At 44.0% G+C, this 25,226-nt stretch overlaps 1 protein-coding gene across 2 annotated transcripts in view; it reads right to left on the bottom strand.

Annotated features, from left to right (window-relative positions):
• Window positions 1-7,321: 7,321 nt before the first annotated feature.
• The window catches only part of smpd3 (sphingomyelin phosphodiesterase 3), a 96,590-nt gene continuing 78,685 nt past the window's right edge, over window positions 7,322-25,226 (bottom strand). For both annotated transcript variants that reach the window (XM_041192518.1, XM_041192520.1), the window contains 3 exons: window positions 21,926-21,989; window positions 10,864-11,026; window positions 7,322-7,423 (listed from right to left, as the gene is read on the bottom strand). In XM_041192518.1, the coding sequence (XP_041048452.1) occupies window positions 7,322-7,423; window positions 10,864-11,026; window positions 21,926-21,989 (329 nt within the window). The remainder of the gene's footprint in view (window positions 7,424-10,863; window positions 11,027-21,925; window positions 21,990-25,226) is intronic.

Genomic DNA, 25,226 nt, shown 5'->3' with positions numbered 1-25,226 from the left:
GGATGTTGAAGTGAAGAAAGCTGCTAAAGAAAAAGAACTCTGACACCAAGTCGTGGCTAACAATTGTGCTTTTCTTTACTGATAAAACAGGTCGAATACAGTTGGAAAAGATCCATGGCAGATTACAAAAAAATATTAAAACCATTTCTTCGATTCTAGTGAAAGCCGGGGAGAGGGGGTTAGGTACAAAAAGTGCAATCTGGACAGAGTAGAAAACAGAGCAGGCTGAGCCTGAGGTCAGACTCTCAGGAACATTAGTTGTATGAAGAGAGCTCCCTGTGTCACTGTTAACCTGGGGCTCACTCATATATCTTTGGAGATATAGGGGGAGGGGACTTTTTCTCTACCATTTCCTTCGTAGAAGTTGCATTTGTTGGTAAATTGGGTACAAGACAGGTCTTCAATGTTAATATTTGGTCACAGTGCATGTAGAGGGTCATCACTTTACTCCTGTCCCCTGTTTCTGTTTCTACAACAACAATTGTTCTTCTCTCAATCTTCAGTTCTAAGAGGGACCCTATCCATCAATTATCTTGTTTCTCTCTTGACAGAGGCAAACTCACCAACTGTTTATACTTACAATATTTTCTGTTTTTTTTATCTGCACCTCATATTTGTATATCTGTTTATCATATCATCCTGCCCAGAGCCTAAAACTAACTCCCAACACCTATCTGCAGTCTGAGTGCATCATTCTTGCAGATCGGGTGACATGTTATTTGTTGTTTTATGTAAATTCCACTATCTATTCTCCAACCCCCCCGCCCCACCGAGGAGCTGGCTTTCCACAACAGTACATGGAGTTAAGATACAAATCAGCTATGTTTTCACTGAATAGCTGAACAGGTACCGAGGGCTGAACGCCCTACTCCTGTTCCTATGTTACTATTCACTCCTTTAGCCAGACTGCAGAAAAATGCTGGAAAATATAGCATCTTCATTTTTTTTGATCTTTCGGAAGGCCCCTTAAACTGTAAGTCTTGTCTCAATACAAAGGGCTTCCAACTCCACGCCATCAAATAAGCTTAGCAAGTTTTATATGTCACCTACATAGAGTACCTAGCTTCAGTTTTGAACTCCTGAGGTCTTTGTACTGAGGGAGAGGCTGTGGTTAACAATGACCCATGAACAATAAGCAGCACAAGTTATACTACTGTAAACCCCTGACAGTGATGCTGTGCGACACTATATCCTACCTTGAGTCTTAATTTTAGTTTTTCCTTCCATGGTGGATATCAGATTGCAGTTCATAGTTTTATTAAACTATGGTCTTAAACGTGCAGATTAACAGTGAGTTAGTGTCAGAAAACATTATACCAATGGTAATACTTGTGTAACCTAATACTGGGGTAAGGGCTGACTATGCCAGACTAATAGCATTTGTGCTGTAATCAGGTGGGTGTTCGTCTAAAGATGTATTTGCATGTGTGTGTGCACATGCAGCTGCTGACTTGCTGGTTGATGGCAGGTGTAAAGTCACATGAAACCAGATTTATGTTATGTGGTACTGCAAGAAGCTGCTCAACTTGGTCAATTCCAAAAATCTTAGTACAGAGCCAATCCTGCTGTTGCAGGCATGTCCCCAGATATCAAGGCTTTATAGCATAAAAAGATAAGGCAGGCTTCTGACACTGGAAAAGGATCACAATTGTGTCCCTTATGAGGGGCACAGGGTCTCATGGGATCACTTGTCTTCACCTCAATGTGCGGGGGACATGGGGTCTCCTAAAGATGGTCATTCCTACAGTATGTTGGAACTCAAGATATGACACAGGTATTCATATTAACACAATACTAATCCTGGAGTACCTCATACAATCCTGAGAATGTTCATAAGAATTAGGTGTAACAACTGATTTTTAAAATATTTATGTCCCCCCATTTGCCTATCTTTTTTCATGGAGAGGGAGGCTGGTTAAGATAATGAGCAAAGCAGAGGCGAACAACAGGACTGCTTGAGGGGAATGAGCTCTGAGCTTTAGGGCAAGTGTCAGGATGACATCTACTCAGTCCAGGATCGGTTGAGAGCCATAGAATCATGGAATGGTTACACCGCTGAAGGAGGCCATTCGATCTGGTGTGTCTACCGGCTCTCCAAGAGCAATTCATCTACTGCCACCACCTGCTTTTTCCTTGTAACACTGCAAATTTTTCCTCTTCAGATAATGATCCAGTTCTCTTTTGAAAGTCATAATTGAATCTGCCTCCAGCACACTCTCAGGCAGTGCATTTCCTGATCCTTCCTAACCGCTTATTGCGTAAAAGATATTTTTTCCTCATGTCTGTCATCATAGAATTTATGTTCAATATATGATAAAGATTCATGATTGGTGTTTAAACAACTCCTCACCAACCCCCCCCCCCCCCCCCCCCCCCCCCCCCCCCCCCCCCCCCCACCCCTGGCATAGCAACAGACAAGCAACTCTCATTAGATTATACGCCCCTGTCATGACCAACCCTGATGAAGTCAAGGATAAATTCTATGATGACATCCATTCCTTGACTGCAACTGTGCCAAAGTCAGACAAGCTTCATTCAGACAACCATTCTTTGTGACTTCAATGTAAGAGTTGGTACAGATTACCAGGCTTGGTCATTGGAAAAAAACAGGGTTGGCAGTTGTAACAGCAATGGTCTCCTCTTGCTGAAGATGTGTGCTGAGCTTGAGCTCTTAATCACCAACACAGTTTTCCGCCTCCCTAATCACAATAAGACATTTTGGATGCACCACTGAACTGTGTATTGGCTATGATGACTATGTCATCATCTGGCAGAGGGACATGCAGGATGTGGGTGTAACAAGCCATCCTCATGTCACCATTGGCAAAAGAAGCAATCATAAATCAATGTCTACTGGTTCTTGATCCTTCCACCAATGGAAGCAGTTTCTCCTTATCTACTTTGTCCAGACCCCTCATGATTTTGTATACCTCCATCAAATCTGTTAACCTTCTGTAAGGGGAATAGTCCTGACTACTTCAATCTGTTTAAGTAACTGAAGTTTCTCATCCCTGGAACCATTTTCTTGAATCATTTCTGCACCCTCTAATGTCTTCACATCCTTCCTAAAGTGTGTAGGGTATGCTGGCGATGGTGGGGATTGGGGGAAGGTGGAGTATGAGGAGTAAAAACCAATCTATTAAAACTTGCTCTAGCATTCCCCACTGGGTTCACTGTGCCACAAGGTACTGGACTTCTGCCACTTCAGGTTTCACATCTTTTATATCTGAGTACAAGGCTAGGATGCAGCATGTACCAAGAGTCCAGCCCTATCAGTCCTTGGGCTGGAAGGCAATGTGAGAACTGATAGGAGGATAGGTACAAACCTCAGGACAAAGTCTTTTTGGATGCAGTTGAATTGTGGCCCCCTCTGTCTTGGGTGGATGTACAAGATCCTATGAAGAAAAGCAGGTATGTTCTTACCCCATGTCCTGGTCAACATTTGTTCCTCAACCAAAATCATCAAAAGTAGTCATCTGAACATTATTACCTTGCAGTGTGTGGGAGCTTGCTGTGTATACATTTACTGTTGCATTTTCTACATTACAACAGTGACTGGACTCCAAAAAGTATTTAATTGGTTGTAAAGCACTTTGGGACAGCCTGGTGTCCTGAACAGTGTTATAAAAATGCAAGTCTCTTTTGAATAATTTATACACAAGATTTCCAGTGTTAGATATCCAAGGCTATAAAAAGTTTGAGAAAACCAGAGATGAATCCAGAATAAGTGGCAAAGGCTTGTATTCTAAAAGTCTGAAAATTATTGGAGGAAGGAAAAAATGAAAGAAGGGAGGAGTTCTGTCACTATGGAGCCCTGGGACAGAATGAGTTGAAGGAGAGAGAACCTGATGATACCTTGCTGATTTAAAGACACAAAAAAGGACATAAATAAATAACGTTTAACAGCCGGTGAAGCAACTGGTGCTTAGTCCCAGGGAGTGAGTTTTCCTTTGAGGCCAACACACCAGATGCTTACCTCAAGCTGTTCCTTGGGAAGTTCCTGGGCAAGCTGCCGAGGTGGCTGAGAGTGACATTTAACAGAATCGTGTCTGTCCAGCAGGTCTCTGTGTCACACAGAGCTACTGGTGGATGTGAGTGGAAGCCACTTTCACCTCTCCATGCAGTTCGCAACCGCAAAGTATGTTCTAGTTAAAGGAGTTAATCCCAGCCCTACACTAATAAGGGTGCAATCTGTAAATACCAAACAGGTTTGGTGCCTTTCCAGGCAAAAGTGGTTCCGCAATAGACTGTCATTGTCCGGAGTTCTGCTTATGGGGAATGCTGGATGGCATCTGACAAGTCTAACAATAGACCAACAGACTATTGCATAGGACCTGTCAGACTGTGCCACAACTCTGTCCACTATGGCAGGAACCAACCCCCGATGGATGGATTAGTGGACCTGAAACTGTCTTCATGGATCAGCGCCCAATATAGATGCTGCCCGATTTTCACTTCCATTTACTTTGCTTTGGAAATGGTAATTGAGACGGGTTCTATAATGTGTAGCTGATTTGCAATCAGCAGGAAGTTGAGAATCCAACCCATGGTTCATTACTGAGCGGAATGGGAACAGGATCTTATTTTATAATACTACAGCTGAACAGTACCAGCAAGCCCACAAGCTCGGCATCATTTCAGTTCTTTTTCTATTGTTGATTTGTGGCTCCTAATTCCTCTCTGCACAACTACCACTCCCCAACCCTGGTAAGTCACATTTGCAGAATTAGGAGTCCATTAATGCCCAGCGGTGCTGGTCGTAGAGTTAAGCCCTGCCTTTAATCTCCTTGTTCCTATTTGGGCTGTTGCTCAAATTATTATTTTACAGGGGCCTAGTTTTGGCTACACGAAAGAGAGAGAATTCCAGGGAGTTTCACCCTGGACAAATTCTGTCTTTTAGTAGCCAGTTATAAAGTGGGAAAGAACTCTGAGGGGTGAAAGGGAGGGGGAAGAACAAGGAAAAAAAAAATAACACTCCTTAATAATAAAGCAATTATAGTGTATTTATGTCATCATGCATGTCATGTGACCTGAGACATGCCTGAGTAACCTGACATACCTCCAGACAGAGTCAGCAATGCTTTCTGTTATATTCCTCAGGCAGTATGGGCATTGCTTACTGTCAGCAGCACAAGGTCAGCAGCTCACACTGACATATCACTCTCACAAGGTTCGCAATGCTCAAAGTGTTGGCAGTACTCACTGATATACCCTTTAGGCAATGTTAACAATGCTCACTGTCACACCCCTCACACAGGGTTGATGTTGTATCTGCTGATAGTTTGAGGATTCCATTAACAAAAAGTGAAAGACGTGATTTAAAATTGTGTTGCAAAATTTTGCACCGCAGTGTGCAAATCATTATGTATTTTCAAGTTTGCTGATGACGCAAAACTAGGTGGGAATGTGAATGGTGAGGAAAATGTTAAGAGACTTCAAGGCGATTTAGATAAGTTGAGTGAGTGGGCAAATCCATGGCAGATGCAGTATAACATGGATAAGTATGAAGTTATCCACTTTGGTAGGAAAAACAATGACAGGCTTTTATTTAAATAGTGATAGATTGGGAAATGTTGACATGTAAAGGTGTTGATGGTACACCAGTCACTGAAAGCAAGCATGTAGGTGCAGCAAGCAGTTAAGAAGGCAAACTGAATGTTGGTCTTCTTTGCGAGAGGACTTTAGTACAGGAGCAAGGATGTCTTACTGCAGTTGTACACGGTCTTGGTGAGACCACGCCTGGAGTATTGTGTGCGGATTTGGTCCCTTTACCCAAGAAAGGATAAGCTTGCCTTAGATGGAGTGCAGCGAAGGCTCACCAGAAGGATTCCTGGGATGACAGGACTGTCGTATGAAGACAGACTTGGTTAACTAGGCCTGCATTCACTGGAGTTTAGAAGAACAAGAGGGGTTCTCATTGAAATGTATAAAACTCTGACAGGGCTCGACAGACTGGATGCAGGGATGATGTTTCCTCTGGCTGGGGGTCTAGAATGAGGGGTCACAATCTCAGGATATGGGGTAGGCCATTTAGGACTGAGATGAGAAACTTCTTCACTCAGAGGATGGTGAACCTGTGGAATTCTCTACCACAGAGGGCTTTGGAGGCCTCCAATATATTTAAGAAAGAAATAGATTTTTAGACTCGAAAGGTGTCATAGGGTATGGGGAGAGAGTAGGTGTATGGCGTTGAGATAGAGGATCAGGAAAGATCGTTTTGAACGGTGGAGCAGGCTTGAAGGGCTAAAAGACTACTCCTATTTTCTATGTTTCTAAATCATAAACCCTCAGCGCTGTAAATGGGAAGTGGGGTTTGGAGTGGAACGGAGATTAGACAGGACTGCTTATCACCCCATATCTGTTTACCAGACTAAAGACAGGACTGCTCCCTATCTTCATCCCTCTACCTTGCAACTCTCATGTCAGTGATGGTGCTGCTGGCCACAGCTCAGCAATCCATAAAGAAGCCACAAATTGAAGCTAATATTTACATTAAGCTTCCATCATAAACTGGTCTCAAGTGGTGATTACATTAAACCTGACAAAATACAACAGCACAATAATTTGAGTGGCAGGCTACGTCAACTTTCCCTCTTCCCATTGCCGATGCTACCTGAAGGGTTTATCATGTGACTGAAGTATGTCAGAGGTCATATAACATCCACACCTGAAACACCAGAGCAGGGCAGGGTTGGGGTGACTGATTAGAGCAACAATTGACAGAAGGGTGCACAACTGTATCTTGGCAGCTATTCTCTTTTGCCTGTCTGTTGTTGGCTTTCTTATATATTTATATAGATATATACACAGACACACACACCTTCAGAGAGGGGACAAGCACTAAAACTGTCAGGAATGGGACACACTAACACAATGTGTCATTGCCACGTAACCATGCTCACTGAAAGGCAAAAAAAGTGACAAGATTCCTTGATAGTTATACAAAGGATTATGCAAAAATAGGGAACGTCAAACACATTCACAGACTGGTCACAAACTAAGTTGTGCTAGGCATTTAGAAAAAGAGAGAACACCTCAAGAATGGCACTAGTCCAAGGCAGTGAGGAATATCTATGTTGTTTTCACTCTCCATTGTTCTGGGAGTCCACAGCAAGGCCTCAGCCTTCTGGAGAACATGGAAATAACCATCTTTGATCATTGCCCATGACACCTTCTAAATAATTTCTATAGACAAAGCAAGTGGGAGGCCTCGAGCCTAGGTCTGGTTGGGTGTCATCCCCATCTGTGCTCCTGTAAAACAAGCCACCCTTGTTCCCACACAGATAACACTTTCCCGAATGGTTTTCATTGTCTCCTGAAGTCAAGGGTCCTCCTCTCCAGTTGATACTGAGAGACGCATGGCTACGGCCAGGTGATCAGTCAGGCCAGCCAGTTGGGTGACAAAGCTGAACTCTTCCACTTCCTGCACATAAACAGACGACAGGTGTTGGTGATACGTCAATCAACATGCTACACCCCCTATAGATTTTACCTATTTATCATTTGTTGCCACTTCACTCATCAAGTACTTCACTACTTGATGCCCAGTTACATTTTTATGTCTTCAGTTTATATATTTTAGAACTTTCCAACACTTGCCTTGGGGCCTCAGTGATAGCTCAGTAAAGTTTCTAATAACAAACAGAAAACCATTGTACAAATTGTTTCAACTACTGGATCTATTCTTGAAAACTATCAAAACATCAGACTTTTAAGTAACGAGTAAAATATTGAAAAATAAGTGAACTAGTGAATGTATAAGAGGAGAATGAATGAAGAGAAATGTTTTTATCTGGCATGTTATTATCTGGAGTGCAATGTGTGAAAGGATGACGGAAATAAATTTCTTGGTAACTTTCGAAAGTGAATTGGTTATGTACATGAAAAGGAAAATATATTACAGGGGTATGGGAAAAGAACAGGCCAGTGAGACTAATTGGATAAATCTTTCAAATAGCAGACACAAGCACAAAGGGCTGAAAGGCCTCCTCTGCTGTGAGAGTCTAAGATACATATTTATAAAAAATAGACTAAGTAGTTCCTGGAAAGAAAGCAATAAGAAGTCCCAATCTCTGCCCACTGGCGGCTCTTGTGAGCCGATTGTTTGTGCCTTGGTAATCAATTCTGTGTTAAACATTGCCTGGTGTGGCTCAGGCGCCCCAGTCTGGCAGGACAGTCTCTGCTGTATTTGCTGCAGATAATGACAGTGGGCTGAGAAGGTGCAGGACTCACTGGCCTCTGTTTTCTCTGTCCCCTCTTAGCTGACTGAGCTTTCTATTTCTCCTTGCCCCTTCCAACGCCCCTCTGAACAGTCAGCCTCCAGAGATCAGGACCATCAGTGGCTGTCTCCCAGTTGTATGGTTCGATTTCTGCCATCTTCATATCTCACTTGCAAGTATCCTTGTAGCAGAGGTAAGAGTGTCCAGCACAACATGACCCAGTAGCCAGTTCACCTTACAGAGGGTCTTTGGGTATTTGACCATCATCCATCCAATGAATTAAAAGCAAAATACTGGAGATCTGAAATAAAAACAAAAAGTGCGGGAAACACTCAGCAGGTCTGGCAGCATCTGGAGAGAGAAATAGAGTTAACGTTTCGAGTCCAAAATGACTTCTCTTCGGAGCTAAAGAGAGGCAGAAATGTGATGAGTTTTATGCTGTTGAAAAAGGGGGAGGGTCAGGTAAACCAAAAAAGGAATGACAGGAATAGGTTAGACGGCGGGGGAGATTAAATTACAAAGATGTTATGGAACTAAAGGTAAAGAGAATGGAAATGGTAGTAGTAAAAGAACAAAGCATTGGTTCAGAGTAGGTGTTAATAGCAGAATAAAGGTCAGCGCTGTCTGAAAGCAAAACATGAGAACAAGATACAGGATTGGATTTTCTGGCCCTGCTCACTGCCGGGATTGTCTGGTCCTGCCGAAAGTCAATGGACTTTTGGCTGGGCTGCTGAGTCTCCCGCAGCAGATCCCACCATGACAGAGTCGGAAAATCCCTGCCAAAGACTGGCACTAGAGAAAAAATATAAAATAGAGGACAGAGTTCATGATCTGAAGTTGTTGAACTCAATGTTGAGTCCAGAAGGCTGTAAAGTGCCTAATCAGAAGATGAGAAGCTGTTCCTCAAAGTTGCATTGGGCTTCAATGGAACATTGCAGCAGACCAAGGACAGAAATGTGAGCATGAGGGTAAGGTGGTGAATTGAAATGGCAAGTGACTTGAAGGCTGGGGTCATACTTGCAGACTGAATGAATGTATTCTGCAAAGCGGTCACCCAGTCTCCATTTGATCCCCCAAATGTAGAGGAGACTGCATTGTGAGCAGTGAATACAATAGACTAAGTTGAAGGAAGTATAAGTAAATCGCTGCTGAAGTTGGTGGAAATGGCAGAGGATAATCCTTTGAATACGGAGGCTGGTGGGATGGAAAGTAAGGACAAGGGGAACCCTATCATGATTCTGGGAGGGGTATAATGATACCACAACCAAACATATCTTCCCCTCCCTTGTCAGCAATCTGAAGGGACTGTTCCCTCCGCAACACCCTGGTCTACTCATTTATCACTTCCCCAAACACTTCATCCCCTTCCCATGCAATCATAGGAGGTGTAACACCTGCCCCTTTACCTCTTCCCTCCTCACTGTCCAAGGCCCCAACGATACCTCTCAGGTGACGCAGTGATTTGCTTGTACTTCTTTCAACTTTATTCTGCCCTTTGCCTTTTGTTCCATGACATCTTTGTAATTTAATCGCCCCCACCTTCTAACCTATCCCTGACATTCCCTTTTTGCTCCACCTGACCCTCTCCCTTTTTCAATAGCATAAGACCCATCACATTTCTGCCTTTCTTCCTAAGAAGACACATATTGTCTGTTTCTCTCTCCACAGTAGTTGCCAGACCTGCTGTTTTTTCAGCACAATTTGTTTTTAGCCATCCAATGAATGTGGCTGGGCCAGTGCTGACATCGCTGGCTTAGAAGTGGGTGTATGCTGACGGAATTAACATGTTCTAGGACCTCTGAGTTGGTGACCTTGTCCCACTAAGAGATGCCAAGGATACCCTTGAGACAACGAAGATGGAACCCTTGGGGCAGCAAAGATGGAAACTTCAGCTTTTTCTCCTACCTGACGTATGTAGTCCAGGTCTCACTATTGCAGAGGGGTGCACTGAGGGCACAGACTTGATAGACTCGAAGTTTGGTGTTCTCAGTCAGGTTGCTGTTGTTCACACATTCTTACTCAGCTTGGATATAACAGCTGCAGCTTTTGTGATGCGTTTGTTGATTTCAGCAACAAGTGACATATTGTTTGGGATTGTGGAGCCTAGATGTGTGAAACTATCTCTGCCCTTAGCTATTACTTTGTGCATTCACTTATTCTCTTTATGTACAATCTAACTGGGGAGCTAACTCTCTCTTGTTGAACATTTCACAACTCAATGATTTGAAGAGTTCCATACTTCTGATGACTAACTGCTGACTATATTAACAAGTTTAGGTCCACCCTAGGTTTTGGAATTCCATCAGCTTTCTTTAGGGTCCTCATCTTTCCCTTGGTGCCAGAAGGATTTCACTATTTTCAATACTTGCAGCTGTTCCCATGTCTAGATTTCTCTATGTCCCCCACACCACCTCTTCATCATGTTTCCTATGGGGATTCTTCACCCCTCTCTCCTGCAGGATCATGGACTGATACAGCACAGAAAGAGGCCATTTGACCCAAAGCCAGTGCTTTGAAAAAAATCCAAATTAGTCTCATTCCCCTGCCCTTTCCCCACAGGCTGCTGGATTTGATGACATTCACTGCAATTCCTAAAGGACTTTTTGTGTAGTTGTCAGGTGGGGGAGGGCTGCATGAGCCATACCACTTTCCAGTCAGGGTTGAGGCCTTCCTCAGAGTAGAGTGCGTAGTCGATCCTCCGCCCACAGCTCTTCAGCGGTACCTTTCTCCCCTTCTGAGAAGATGGGTGGTTCCTGCCATTGGAGAAGATCAGGTACTCCCTGCGCCCCTCTTCGCTTTCCAGCACCCTGTGAAGAAGGTGAAAGGTTATGGTTCAGTCTGATCTCTTTTGCAGTTGCGTCTTCTCTAATTCTGATGCTGCTGTGGAACTTATCACAATTGGACAGGCAGGAGGAGCCTGGGTCAAGAGATTTATTTTTCCAATCTCAAGTGTTAGTGAGTCAAGTCTCCAACCTCTGCTAATAGCCCCTGGGATCCTGCCAATCAGAGCTAGACACAACTATGGTCAATAAGGAAACTGATACAATGACCGCTGTCAGTCAGTTCAATGGCAGGTCTTGATCCACTGGTACTGGCAGTCATATTTTTGCCAATTTGCCAACAAAGGATTTTGGATTAATTTATATTACAATGATGTAAAGAAGTTAATTTTGCGTCCCAGGAGATCAACTTTCATCAATAGGCAAGTTGTTCTGTATCTGGGAGAACAGGAAAAGGAACTAACAAATGTGCATCCCATAACAGCTTGAAATAATGGGGACCATTAGCGCATTCCAGAGAATTTTCTGTAATGTTGGATTGTTTCCATTCATTGAACAGCGAAGGAGACTGAGTCTAACAGGGGAAAGGTTTCTAATTCAAGGTAGTAATCTGATTGACAACTCAGTAAATCAATCCTCAAATAGAAAACTGAGGGAGGAGGTCATCTTGGATTTTTCTGTGACTGGAATAAAGCAGCATGCAGTTAAGTATGACACTGAAAATGTTAATGAGGCAGAGAACTCTCTCCTTAAATTAGTGCCAACCAATTCAACAGTACTGAGTAGTAAAGTGAATTAAAGGCAGAGCTTACATATTAATTTTGATGTCATGTAGAAATACGGAAATAAGTAACGCTCACTGAAAATATTTTCTGTGCAGTTGTGTAGCTCGTAAAATAAACCCATTTGTTGGACTGCAGTTGGCCTTTTTGGACTACTGTTTATCTTACTGCCTTCTGCAAGAGAGGAGAAACACATATGGGGACATTTGGATTATTGGGGGTACAGACAGGAGCATTTGTTACAATCCCTGGATCATGCAATTGTTTAACTAGATATTGAGCAGTAAAGATATACTCATGGTCAGGGGATTTGAAGCCCATTTACTTGAGGGACTATCTAGTTAATGCAGGACCAAAATTTACCACAGGTGGTCACGGTCACAATATGGCCATTACAGGAATCGATACAGTGATCACAACACAGTACTCAATACAGGAAGCAATTCAGTAGTCACTCACTGTGGTCAGTAGAGAACCAAACCAGTGGTAATTGTAAGTATGGCTAGTACAGGAACTGATACACTGGTGACTTATTATAGTCAGTACAGGAACCGATAAAGTAGTCACTTACTCTGGTCAAAAAGGAATTGATAAGGTGGTCACTATAAGTGTGGCCAGTACTGGAAATGATACTCCTCATAGGATAACCCTCTCATCCCAGGAGCCAATCTAGTGATCCTTTATTATACTGCCTCCAAAACGGATATATCCTTCCTTAGATATAGAGAACAAAACTGCACACAGTTCTTCAGATGTGGTCTCACCAAAGCCCTGTATAATTACAGCAACACTTGCTTATTCTTGTACTCCAGTCCCCTTGCAATAAAGGCCAGCATACCATTTATTCTGCTAATTGCTTACTGTACCTGCATGCTAACTCCCTGTGTTCCAGGAATGAGTACACCCAAGCCTCTCGGAACATCAACTTTAAGTTTCACATCTTTTAAAAAGTATTTTGCTTTTCTATTACTACAAAAGTGAATAACCTCACACTTGTCCACATTATAATCATCTGGCCACTCATTTAACCTGTCTATATCTCTTTGCAGTCCCTGTTTCCTCCTCACGGCTTACATTCCCACCTAACTTTGTATTGTCAGCAAACTTAGATACTTTGCTCTCAGTCTCTTCATCTAAGTCATTAATCTTAGGCTCCAGCAATGATCCTTGCAGCACTCAATTAATTACAGTTTGCCAACTTGACAATGTCCCATTTATCCCTATTGTCTGCTTCCTGTCCATGAACCAATCTCCCATCCATGCTAATATATTACTCCTGACCCCCAACGAGCCACTCGGCAAGACCCCATGTGGACAGACTGTCAGGTAAACTCTGGCAGCTTACCAGTGGACTCGGGGGTGGGGTTTTTTTTGGGCACTCCATGGCCCATGGAGGGGCCTTCCCAGTGGAAATGGCTATCTCAGTGGCAACTTCCCTCAGTGACAACCCCTCCCTCTGCCCTCACACCAGGGCCTGTCTGGCCTTGGTGCCACCAGAACCCACTTAAGTGACTATAAGGGCAGACAGCGATCGATGCGCCCTCAACTTCCTGGTGCGGCCCCAACAATGGTCACCGCTAGTGGGTGTTGTCGGGGCTGTTGGCCCTCTGACTGGGCCAGCTGCCACCAGCAAAATGTAAACCGGGCCCTGTGGCCTGTCAAAGTGGTGCCAACCCTCTGCTTTTGGCCCCGTCAGCAGGACCTCTGCTGCCTTTGCAGAATTCAACCTTTTATATGGCACCTTATTAAAAGCCTTTTGAAAATCCAAGTATGCTATATCTTGAATATTGCTGAAAAAAGGGATGTGGCTAAGCTTTTAGTTTTGCCCTCATCAGGACACTCGTAAGAATACCAATATAAGGGGAACACAACAATTTATACTGTATGTGAAGAGAGTGCTGATTGGTCGGTGAGAAGCATTGCCATGCAGCATGCACCACTGATGGTGACTGACAGTTAACTGCTAAGTATTGTTTCATTGTATGTGCATGTTCTTTCCGTCTGCGTAGAACAGGGCCCTGTGTATTAATATATGTAGCTTCCAGTACACGCAAATGCGCCACATTACGAGCCCAACTGATAACCTTAAATTAGTTGTCAGCATAATTTTAGCACATTGAGGATTATTTAGCAAATGTTGTCCAATCGTGGAATCGCATCTAATTTTGGACATTGTTTTGAACTTTACAAGCACGTTGGGTACAGTCTGTACCCTGCCCGTTGCGAACAGCGGCTCAGACATGCTGTTTGATATGATCTGCCAGTCTTTGGGACGTACAGTCTACATATGTAGTATCACGTTGGCACTGAAATTCACATACTACATTACTCATTTGTGTGATGTATGAATGTCTTTTTGGCTTGATGGCAGCTTCCTGTTAGTGGCAAATACCATTCATGTTTCACGCATAGTAGCAGCGTGAAACAGCTAGCTTCACCTGGTGCTCAAATTTTTGAGATACCTAGATACCTTGCCCTTCCCAGGATAATCTAAGGTAGACTGGGCACTTTTCAAGGCTTACAGTGACGGCCTTAGGCCCATTCATGAGTTTGTGTGATATACCTTGTGAAACGATTTGATCAGTGTAGCCATTATCCTGCAGGGTGCCTTTGATGTGCCTAATTCAGCAACAAGCCTGCATGGTGAGTAAATGGCTCCAGCTCTATTTACAAGGTTGTCGATAAGACCAATCTTATAGTGTGTGGAACTATAAGAATCTCAACCCATATATTGACCAGTGAAGGTAGGCTTCCGGTAGACCGCGGTAGAGAATCCCCTGGCAGATTTCTCAACTAGTATGTCAAGGAAGAGGAGTTCATTTGACTGCTCCATTTCATAGGTCAATTTGAGTCCAGGTTGGAGCTCATTAAGACATATAAGGAAATTATTACACGCAGCTGCGTATTTAAATATAGTAAACGTGTCATCCACATATTGGAAATATGCGTGGGGTGGGAGATTAGGTGTCATTCCATCAAAGACAAGTTTCTCATAGGCCAGAATTTTATGTCCTGTGGTCAGGCATGCACCCGAGCTGTCCAGCTGCGAAATAGCACGAGCTGACATCGGGCAAGCTTTCTGACGTCATCGCACTCTCATGCAATATCTCGCTCGACAATTAAGCCCATTAAGGAGGAACTTGAAAGTGATTTTTCATGGCCCGTCCACTTTTACAGTTGGCGGATGGGCCGGTTGGCCAGGCTGCCTTTACATTTTTGCTCAAACATTGATCTAGGGCGAGATGAAATATCCGTGGGGAAATAAAATAAAAAGAGATATCTGGGGACTTTTTTTAAATGAGGTTTGCTTTCAGGTGCTTGATTGTGCTGCATGGACATATTTTGCAGCATTTTTGTTGTTTTGTTTATTCTGTGGAGGTCTGCAGCTCCCTGGGGCAGCTGTCTGTCTTCAGAAAGCTCACTGGAAGCATTCAGCAGCACCCTCGGTGACATTGGCGCCTGCCCCCACTAGCAGTGCTGAGTCTTTCACAGTGTGCATTAATTGGCTAGCCAGCGTAAAATCACGGTTGGCGGCCGATTGCGGTCGGGGGCCCGTTTCCCATCTGCTCCCGGCCTGCCGATCGCTTGCGCGCGCCCGATAAGCAAAAAATTCAGGCCATGGAACTGAACAAAGTTGTTTGTGAGAGCTGGGCTTCGAGCCATGGCAACACCATCTATTTGGGCGTACATGGTGTAATTAAAACTGGACTCAACTGCGCAAGTTGCAGAATTCATAAGTTCAATGAATACTGATTTATGCAATGGTGGTGGGTCTAGATTGCCATGATATAGTGCTGCAACGCAAATATCTATGGTTTCCTTAAGTGGAACATTGGTAAATAGACTAGCAATGTCAAATGAGCACATTGAAACAGCATTGCTATCAATATGTATGGTCCTGTATGGTCTTCGCAAATGTGAAGAAATCCTTCACCATGTATGTGGAAAGCTTGGTCAAAACTGGTTGTTACAACTCACCCAACCATTTGGTCAATTCATGTTGTACAGAACTGGTCATAGTTAAGACGGGGCGTAGAAGGACATCACTTTTGTGTGTTTTGGGAAGCCAACCATGGGTAGCAAACCATGAGGACAACCCCTGTCATATATATCATGCAGTGGCTCAATGCTCTTACACAAGTCCAGCAAGTATTTTTGTTAAAGGCAAAATACTGCGGGTGCTGGAAATCTGAAACAAAAACAAAAAATGCTGGAAAAACTCAGCAGGTCTGACAGCATCTGTGGAGAGAAAGACAGAGTTAACGTTTCGAGTCCATAAGACTCTTCTTCAGAGCTATTGTTGAAGCATTTTTGTTAGCTTACTTTCGAGCAAGGCTGTCCGTTCATGTTTAGCGGCTGGTCCAATGGTTGCGAATTTGGACTTGTCATTAAGAATGGCGTGCATTTTGTTGATAAAGTCACGCTTGTTAAGGATGACTATCCTCATCCTTTTGTTAGGGTTACTGATGTGTATGTCTGGGTTGGTCTTTAGGGCTCTCAAAGCTGTAAGACATTCATATTGCATGGGAAAGTCTGACAGGTCTTTTGGAATTCCACAATATGCGTGTAGATCAACTAGGCGTGCTTTCAAGGATTCAGCAACTTCAATGGACACTGGTTTATGGCGGGATAGTTGGGATGGAGGAGTTCAAACTTAGCAAATACCTCTTCCCTTTGATTTGGGATGAAGGCACCCCAAAATTGAAACCATGCACAAGAACAAACTCCTTGTTTTCTGGAGAGTACATAGTCAAAGAGAATTGTTACTTATTTAGTGGCATCGTTAATTGGGTGGGCGAATTGTTACAACCAGTTTTGACCAAGTTTTCCACATACACAGTGAAAGACTCCTTCACGTTTGTGAAGGCCATATAGGACTTGCATATTGATAGCAATGCTGTGTCCATGTGCTCATTTGACATTGCTAGTCTATTCATCAATATTCCACTTAAGAAAGACGCAGATATTTGTGCTGCAGCACTACATCATGGCGATCTAGACCCACCACGATTGTGTGATTTAGCATTCATTGAACCTATGAACTCGGCAACTCGTGCAGTTGAGTTTAAATGACACCATGTATGCCCAAATAGATGGTGTTGCCTTGGGCTCCCCTCTAGGCCCTGCTCTCACAAACATCTTTGTTGGGTTCCATGAGAAACGTGTCTTCGATGGAATGACACCTAAACCTCCTACCCCTTGCATATTTCTGATAAGTGGATGATACATTTGCTGTATTTAAATCCACAATTGCATGTAACAATTTCCTTACATGTCTTAATGGGCTCCATCCTGCGCTCAAATTTACCTATGAAACGGAGCCATCAAATAAACTCCCCTTCCTTGATGTACTAGCTGAGAAATCTGCCAGGGGATTCTCAACCATGGTCTAACGCATGCCTACCTTGACTGGTCAATATATGCTTTGGGATTCTTACAGCACCGCATTTGATAGAGTGTGGCATCAAGGAGCCCTAGCGAAACTCGAGTCAATGAGAATTGGGGGGAAACTCTCCACTGGTTGGAGTCATACCTAGCACAAAGGAAGATGGTTGTGGGTGTTCGAAGTCAGTCATCTCGGCTCCAGGACATCACTGCAGGAGTTCCTCAGGGTAGTGCCATCGGCCCAACCATCTTCATCTGCTTCATCAAGACCTTCCTTCCATCATAAGGTCAGAAGTGGGGATGTTCGCTGATGATTGCACAATGTTCAGCACCATTCACGACTCCTCAGATACTGAAGCAGTCCATGTCCAAATGCAGCAAGACCTGAACAATATTCAGGTTTGGACTGACAAGTGGCAAGTAACATTCACGCCACACAAGTGCCAGACAATGAGCTTTCCAACAAGAGAGAATCCAACCATCGCCCCTTGACTATCAATGGCATTACCATCACTGAATCCCCCATTATCAACATCCTGGGGTTACCATTGACCAGAAACTGAACCGGACATTCCATATAAATACTGTGGCTACAAGAGCAGGTCAGAGGCTAGGAGTAGTGCGCCAAGTAACTCACCTCCTGCCTCCCCAAAGCCTGTCCACCATCTACAAGGCACAAGTCAGGAGTGTGATGGAATACTCCCCATTTGCCTGGATGAATGCAACTCCAACAACACTCAAGATGTTTGACACCATTCAGGACAAAGCAGTCAGCTTGATTGGCACCACATCTACAAACATTCACTCCCTCCACCACCGATGCACAGTAGCAGCAGTGTGCACCATCTATAAGATGCACTGCAGGAATTCACCAAGGCTCCTTAGACAACACCTTCCAAAGCTACGACCACTGTCATTAGAAGGACAAGGGCAGCAGACAGATGGGAACATCACCACCTGGAAGTTCCCCCCCAAGCCATTTCCATCCTGACTTGGAAATATATCGCCATTCCTTCACTTCCTAACAGCACTGTGGGTGTACCTACTCCACATGGACTGCAGTGGTTCAAGAAGGCAGCACACCACCACCTTCTCAAGGGCAACTAGGGATGGGCAATAATTGCTGGCCCAGCCAGTGAAGCCCACATCCCATGATTGAATAAAAAAAAGTTCCACATGCTATAAGAATTATCTGCAACCTTGTAAATAGGGCACAAGCCATTTGCTCACCATGCAGGCTTTCTTGCTGAAGTAGGGTGCATCAAAGGCATCCTGCAGGATAATGGCTACCCTGATCAGATCATTTGTGCTATATATCATGCCGTCTCATGAATGGGCCTAAGGCCATAATTTTCGGCTCTGAAAAGTCCCCATTCTACCTCAGATTACCCTGGATGGGCAATGTATCTCAAAACTTTTAGCAACAGATGAAGCTAGCTGTTTCACACTGCTACTATTCAGCAGCAATATGAGTGGTTTTTGCCACTAACAGGGTGCTACCGTCAAGCCAAAAAGACATTCTGCCTATCACAAATGGGTAATGTGGTATATGAATTTCAGTGTCAGCGTGATGCTAGGTATGTAGATTGTACGTCCCAAAGAATGGCAAATCGTATTAAACAGCATGTCTGAGCTGTTGCTCGCAATGGGCAGGTTACAGACCATACCCAACCAGCCCCTGCTCGCAAAACTCAAAACAGTGTCCAATATTAAACTTGATTCCGAGATTGGACAACATTTGCTAAATAATCCTCAATGTACTAAGAATTACACTGACAATCAATTTAAGATTGTCAGTCGAACTCGCAATGTGGCGTATTTGTGTGTAATGGAAGCTACATATATTAATACACAGGGCCCTGTTCTTTGCAGACAGAAAGAACACGTACATACACGGCACCTGTTTCAGCTAAACAAAATACATGATAGCTATTCACTGACTTATTCCTCAGAGCAATGTCTTGACCAATCAGGGTCAAGCTGCCTGGTTTAAATTTCAAACAATGCTTGGCAGTTAACTTTCAGTCACCATCAGCGGTGCATTCTCCATGGCAACGCCACTTACCAACCAATCAGTACTCTCTTCACATACAGTATAAATTGTTTTCCCCTATATATTGGTACTCTTGCAAGTGCCCTGATTGAGTGCAAGACAAAAAGCTTAGGCATGTCTCTTTTTTCAGCAATACTCAAATTCTGTATGACCAAACGACTATTTATACGATATCTACTGGTTCCCCTTTATTTACTCTACTAGTTACACCCTTAAACATTCAAAAACTACATTGTTAATACTTCCTTAACAATTGATTCCAACATTTTCCTGACAACTGTTATCAGGCTAACTGGCCTGTAGTTCCCTGTTTTCTCTCTCCCTCCTTTCTTGAAGAGTGATGTTGCATTTTCTAACTTCAAATCCACTGGCACCATTCTAGAATCTAGGGAATTTTGGAAAGTCATAACCTGCACATCCACTTTCTCTCTAGCTATGTCTGTGAGAACTCTAGAATTTAGCCATCAGGTCCTGGGATTTGCCAGCTTTATTCCTTTAAGTTTATCAAATACATTTTCTATACTGATATTAATTACCTTAAGTTCCATATTCTTATTAGCCCTTTGGTTACCTTCTATTTCTGGAATGTAATTTGTGTCTTGTACTGTGAAGACAGACAAAATATTTGTTCAATGTCTCTGCCATTTCTTTATTCCCCATGATAATTTCTTCTGTGCCTGCCTCTAAGGGACCAATGTTTACTTTGGTTACTCATAGAATCACAGAAATGTTATAGCACAGAAGGAAGCTATTTATCCCAGCAAGTCTGACTGGCTCTCCGAATGAGCAATCCACCTAGTGCCATTGTCCCATCTTCTCCCTGTAACCCTGCACATTCTTCCTTTTCAGATAACAGGCTAATTCCCTTTTCAATGCCTTGATTGAACCTGCCTCCATCACACTCTCAGGCAGTACATTCTAGACCAAAACCACTCTCTGCATGAAAAAGCTTTTCCTCATGTTGCCTTTGCTTCTTTTGCCAATTACTTTAACTCTGTGCCTTCTCATTCTCAATCCTTTCATGAGTTTCTCACTATCTGCTCTGTCCAAATCCCTTATGATTTTCAATAGCTCTATCAAATCTCTTCTAAACCTTCTCTTCTCTAAGGAAAACAGTCCCAACTTCAGCTGAAGTTCCTCATCCCTCACCTTTTAGATCCTTGCAAAAACTCTTACAATCTGTTTTTATATTCCTGGCTAGTTTACTACCATATACATTTTTTTTTCTCTTTTTTATCAACTTTTTGGTCGCCCTTTGCTGCCATATCTTTTAGTTCTACAGGAAATGTATTTAGCCAATCAACCCCGACCATGTCACTCCATTGATGAATTTTACTGATGGCAGAACTGGTATTGAAAAAGCTGTCACTCCAAGGAGGTAGGAAGTTAATTTCCATAGATAAAAATTCAATTAGGCCATTTAACAAGAAAGTTGGTGGTTTGTGGATCGACTCCTTGCTGCATGAGGAGGTCGCAAACTAATTGAAGGTGGCTTCCCAGCAGCACCCAGGGGAGATGGTTTTTTACAGCAAAGAAAGGGCCACGAACAGGGAAGGGAGCTCCCACGGCCTCAACGATATCCCTGGAGTGGTTTCCCTCCGGCACTTGACCTCAGAATTTTTCTTAAAAATATTTTTGCCTACCTTCCGTAGGCTGTAGAATCTCTGCTTGCCCCAGCAGTGACCACTGCTCCTGGTGGCATTGCTGAGGCTATTGAGCTACCTGCCCTCTGATTGGGCTGGCAGCTCTTGGGGACTGGCTGCCATCCTTAATAGGGCCTGCAGCTGTAAAATTCAGAGGAATGTACCACCATCCGCCTGTGCATGCCGGCAACATGCATTTCCTGCCAATGTCAGGCCATCAGCCCAACTGGCAAAATTCAGGCCCATGTCTCTGTAATGGTGATTAAATATAAACCGTTTATCTCTATTTGTGCTGTTAGTTCACCTTTCTTATTATGAATGCTTTGTGCATTCGGATAATGAGCCTTTTTAATTTTTTCACGACTATTCTTTGCATGAACCTTATTCGCTGATGCACTATTATAATTAAACTCTCTGGCCGGGATTTTCTGGCCCTGTCGTGGTGGGACCTGCCCCAGGAAATTCAGCAGCTCAGCCAAAAGTCCATTGACTTTTGGTGGGACTAGATGATCCTGGCGGTGGGTGGGGCCAGACAATCCCACCCTCTGTCCTTTCCTGTCCCACTCTGCTTGACTTGACGCAAATTGCTGCATCATTCTATTGCGTTGACATTTCTCTTAACTGTGGGCAGTACAGGAACTAATCGAGTGGTAAGTGTCAGTGTGGCCAGCACTGGAACTCATACAGTGGTCCTTCACTGTGGGCAGTATAGGAACTGATACAATGGCCACTGTCAGAGTGGTCCATACAGGAAATGATACAGTGGCCACTGTTAGTGTGGTTGATGTAGAAACTGATACAGTGGTCACTCTTAGTGTGGTCAGTATAAGGACTGATACAGTAATCACTCATTTTGGTCAGTTAAGGAACTGATACAATGGTGACTGTGTGGGCAGTGCAGCAAATGATATAGTGTCATGATCAATGTGGTCAGCAGTGTAAAACAGACATTGATGATATGAAGCTTGATTTCAAAGACTGCATTCAGCCCTTCCCTGTATTGAGAAAAAGTGATCTCCATAACAGAAAACCTTGTGAGACAGAAAGAAGGCACGACACTTACTTCTGCAGATTATCTGGTGTGATGGTGTCTTCATCATATAGTCCCTCTGGGTCCATTAAAGTACCTGTCACACAGACACATTTTATGTATTAAAGGCTTCACAGCAAACAGAATAAACACAAGGCATCTCTCAGAGAGAACAGTGACAAGGGATTAAACATTCTGAAACATGATGGACTCTGACAGACTGAAAGAAACATAGTGTGGCTACAAGAGCAGGTTGGAGGCTAGGAATTTCTTGGTGAGTAATTCACTTCTTGACTCCCAAAGCCTGTCCATCATCTACAAGGCACCGGTCAGGAGTGTGATGGAATACTCTCCACTTGCCTGGATGAGTCATTGACATTGTCAGCTGCCCCTCAATTTGAGGGTGATGCCTACTCACGGATGCTAATTTCTGCCATGGGTCTTCATGGGCTAGATTTTACACCCACACCCCCAGGGGTGTTTTCAGCAGGGTGGGGAGGAGGGCATGGAAAACCTGTTGAGTGGCTAGCCAACTCCCAAGCTGATCATAAGCTAGGTAGGCGGGTGCCATATTTAAACAAATAATTAAAGGTCAGTTAGGCTTGTTAGCAAGCCCATGTGACTCAACAGGTCGATCATCAGCTCACAAATCTTTGATGCGGCATGACATCCCACAAAATAGTCACTGAATCTGCTTTGGATGGGGGAGGCCATTGTAATACAACGGGAAGTTTACAATGGTCATTGAATTTTGATCTTCCCTTTTGTCCAGTATGAAACGCCAAGAGGGGCAGTATGGAAAATCCAGTCTTTAGGTGTTGGCCCATTAATGAGCTGTGTGAATTTCACAATGGGCAGGATTTTCCAGCTCTGCCTGTGGCTGGCATCATGGTGGGCGGGAGTGGAAAATATCGAGAGACTGGAAAAATCAGTTTACCACCGTTGTAAAAGCAGTCTGGGATCGTCTGCTTCGGCCATCAATGGCAAGCCGTGTTTCCCACTGCAGCATGTCGGGAATGTCATTTTATCTCAAGTTACTGAGATCAACACACTCTATGCCAACCATCCGTCTGTCCTCTGGGTTCAGTAAACCACTCTCAACTGTTACAGGTCATATGCTTTTTCTGTCTAATTAGTTAATGCATCATATCCGAACTGTCGCTTCTTAATAAACTATCTTAAAAAAGTCAACTGCCTGTCTTAGGTATATGTGGGCCTGAATCCCAGAATCTTACACCAGGATGGTTACAGAATGACATAAGTGACTTTGGGCCACAATGGGAGGATCGCTGAGTAAAGAAGCGCTTCAATGTTGAGCTTGCAAAGATTCTCTTTGTGCGAGTCCAGGTAGGGGGAGGGCATGTCAGTGCAGTCTCGTTCGTGCCCAGGATGTTGTGCGCATGGTGTTGTCGTAACATCACATGCATTGGTCCGGGGGGTTTCTGGCATCATACTGGGCCGCAGATGGCACACTCAGCCGGGGAGCCATCTGCAGCCTTTAAATAGGGAAAAGGTATTGTGGGGACATTCGAGGCTGTCAGAAGGGTGCAAGGTGGAGGGATATGTCAGACTGTGCAACTGTCCTCAAGATGGAGAAGGGTGAGGTCCACATGGGGCATTGGCACATCTACCTCTCCATGTTCTGGGGGTAACACAGGGACATCCACCACAATCACGATGGGATCAAGGAATACAGGGAGAGGATTGAGAGGTTCTTGGAGGGAGGGAAACCTGAACATTAAGCTCTTGCAGGGTGATGGGTGGGATTTCCACACTCACATAGGGGAGGGTTCAAGCTAGTCTAGTAGTGAGACCTCAGCACCACCATCTTCTAACTTGCTGCAATGACGCAGTACAAAATTAAAATGAGGAGAAACTCAGTGAGGGCTCTGAGGGCCGATTGGATGGCAGGTGCATGCACTGGTGGTCGGTGGGGGGGGGTTTGATTAAAGAGGCACCCAAATGAACTGTGTATTCCCAAATGAGGAAAGATGTACAACTGAGACAGGAGCCTTTCAATGACAGTGCAGTGGATCAGCAAAGTGAAGCTTTGTGCTTTCATGCTAGATTAATCCTGCAAAGTGGCATTAATCGATCTCCTTGTATTAACCTCTTGTTCACAGTGTGGAGATTCCCCAGAGCAGAAATGCACTCCAGAGCAATTGAACGACTGGACAAGATTTAGATGCCTGTTACAATTGTGGCGCTAGCAGCTTCACAGAAGAGAAGCCTCAGGCCTCCCTCAAATAATCTCAGTTCCTGACTAAACATTTTCCCTTGTGTATTCCAAAGAGTGTGTTATTAGAGTGCAGTGAGTGAAGATCCAAGAGCTTGGGCTAAAAGCAGTACATCCAAGCATCTGGCCAAAGCAATCTCATAGCAGTCGGTCATGTAAGCACACCAATCCTATACTGGCCTGGATTTTTGGGGTGATTAATTTCCGACACTGGAATAAAGCCCTTGAACCCACATTCACTGATGAATCATTGACGGAAATAGGACTTTGCAGGCTGACTCATTTCTGTTTCTCATTGATGTTGCAGAGAGGAAACCATCAGGAAGACAGAGCCTGGATTTATTGCTGCCTGCATAATCGCATACAGGCAAGAGAGAAGAAGGAGAAAATTGCAATGGAGGTGCCACGCTCACCAAAGCGGGGAGCTAAACCCTCAAGACCAAAGGGGAGCAGGGCAGCCTCTGGATGCAGAGGACGAGGCTCATAGAGATGTTGTGCTTGGCATCTCACAAGACCGAGAGTGTACTGAACTCACATGTCTTATATGCAGATGAGCGAGAGAAAATGTCGCCAATGCCTCTGCATGCCCAGGGATCTGGTGACTCAAATTTTTCACATTCTCCAAGAATTGGCACCACGGGGACTGGGAGGACATCCGTTGCTACTGGCTGTGAAAGTAACTGCCGCACTGAACTTCTATGCAAGTGGCTCCTTCCAGGCCTCTACTGGGGCCCTCTGTGGGATCCCTCAAGCGTTCACTCACAAATGCATACATGAGGTGAAAAACGCCCTTTTTGCCAATTACATCAACTTTGACAGAGATCAAGCAAGCCAGGATGCCAGAGCAGTGAACTTTGCAGCAATTTCCAGATTCCCACAGGTGCAGGGTGACATCGACTGCAATCATGTGTCCATAAAAGCTCCTTGACAACAAGCACTCCAACACATAAACAGGAAAGGCTTCCACTCACTCAATGTAAAGCTGGTCTGCGACCATAAGAAACTTGTGCAGGTTTGTGTCAGATACCCAGGAAGTGTCCACAATTTCTACATCTTGAGTAGATGACAGAACCCCAACATCTTCAAAGGACCACACAG

Source organism: Carcharodon carcharias, chromosome 7 (assembly GCF_017639515.1).
Source record: "Carcharodon carcharias isolate sCarCar2 chromosome 7, sCarCar2.pri, whole genome shotgun sequence".
Classification (NCBI taxonomy): Eukaryota; Metazoa; Chordata; class Chondrichthyes; order Lamniformes; family Lamnidae; genus Carcharodon; species Carcharodon carcharias.
Note: the sequence above shows the minus strand (reverse complement) of the source record. Positions and strands in the feature narration are given on the sequence as shown.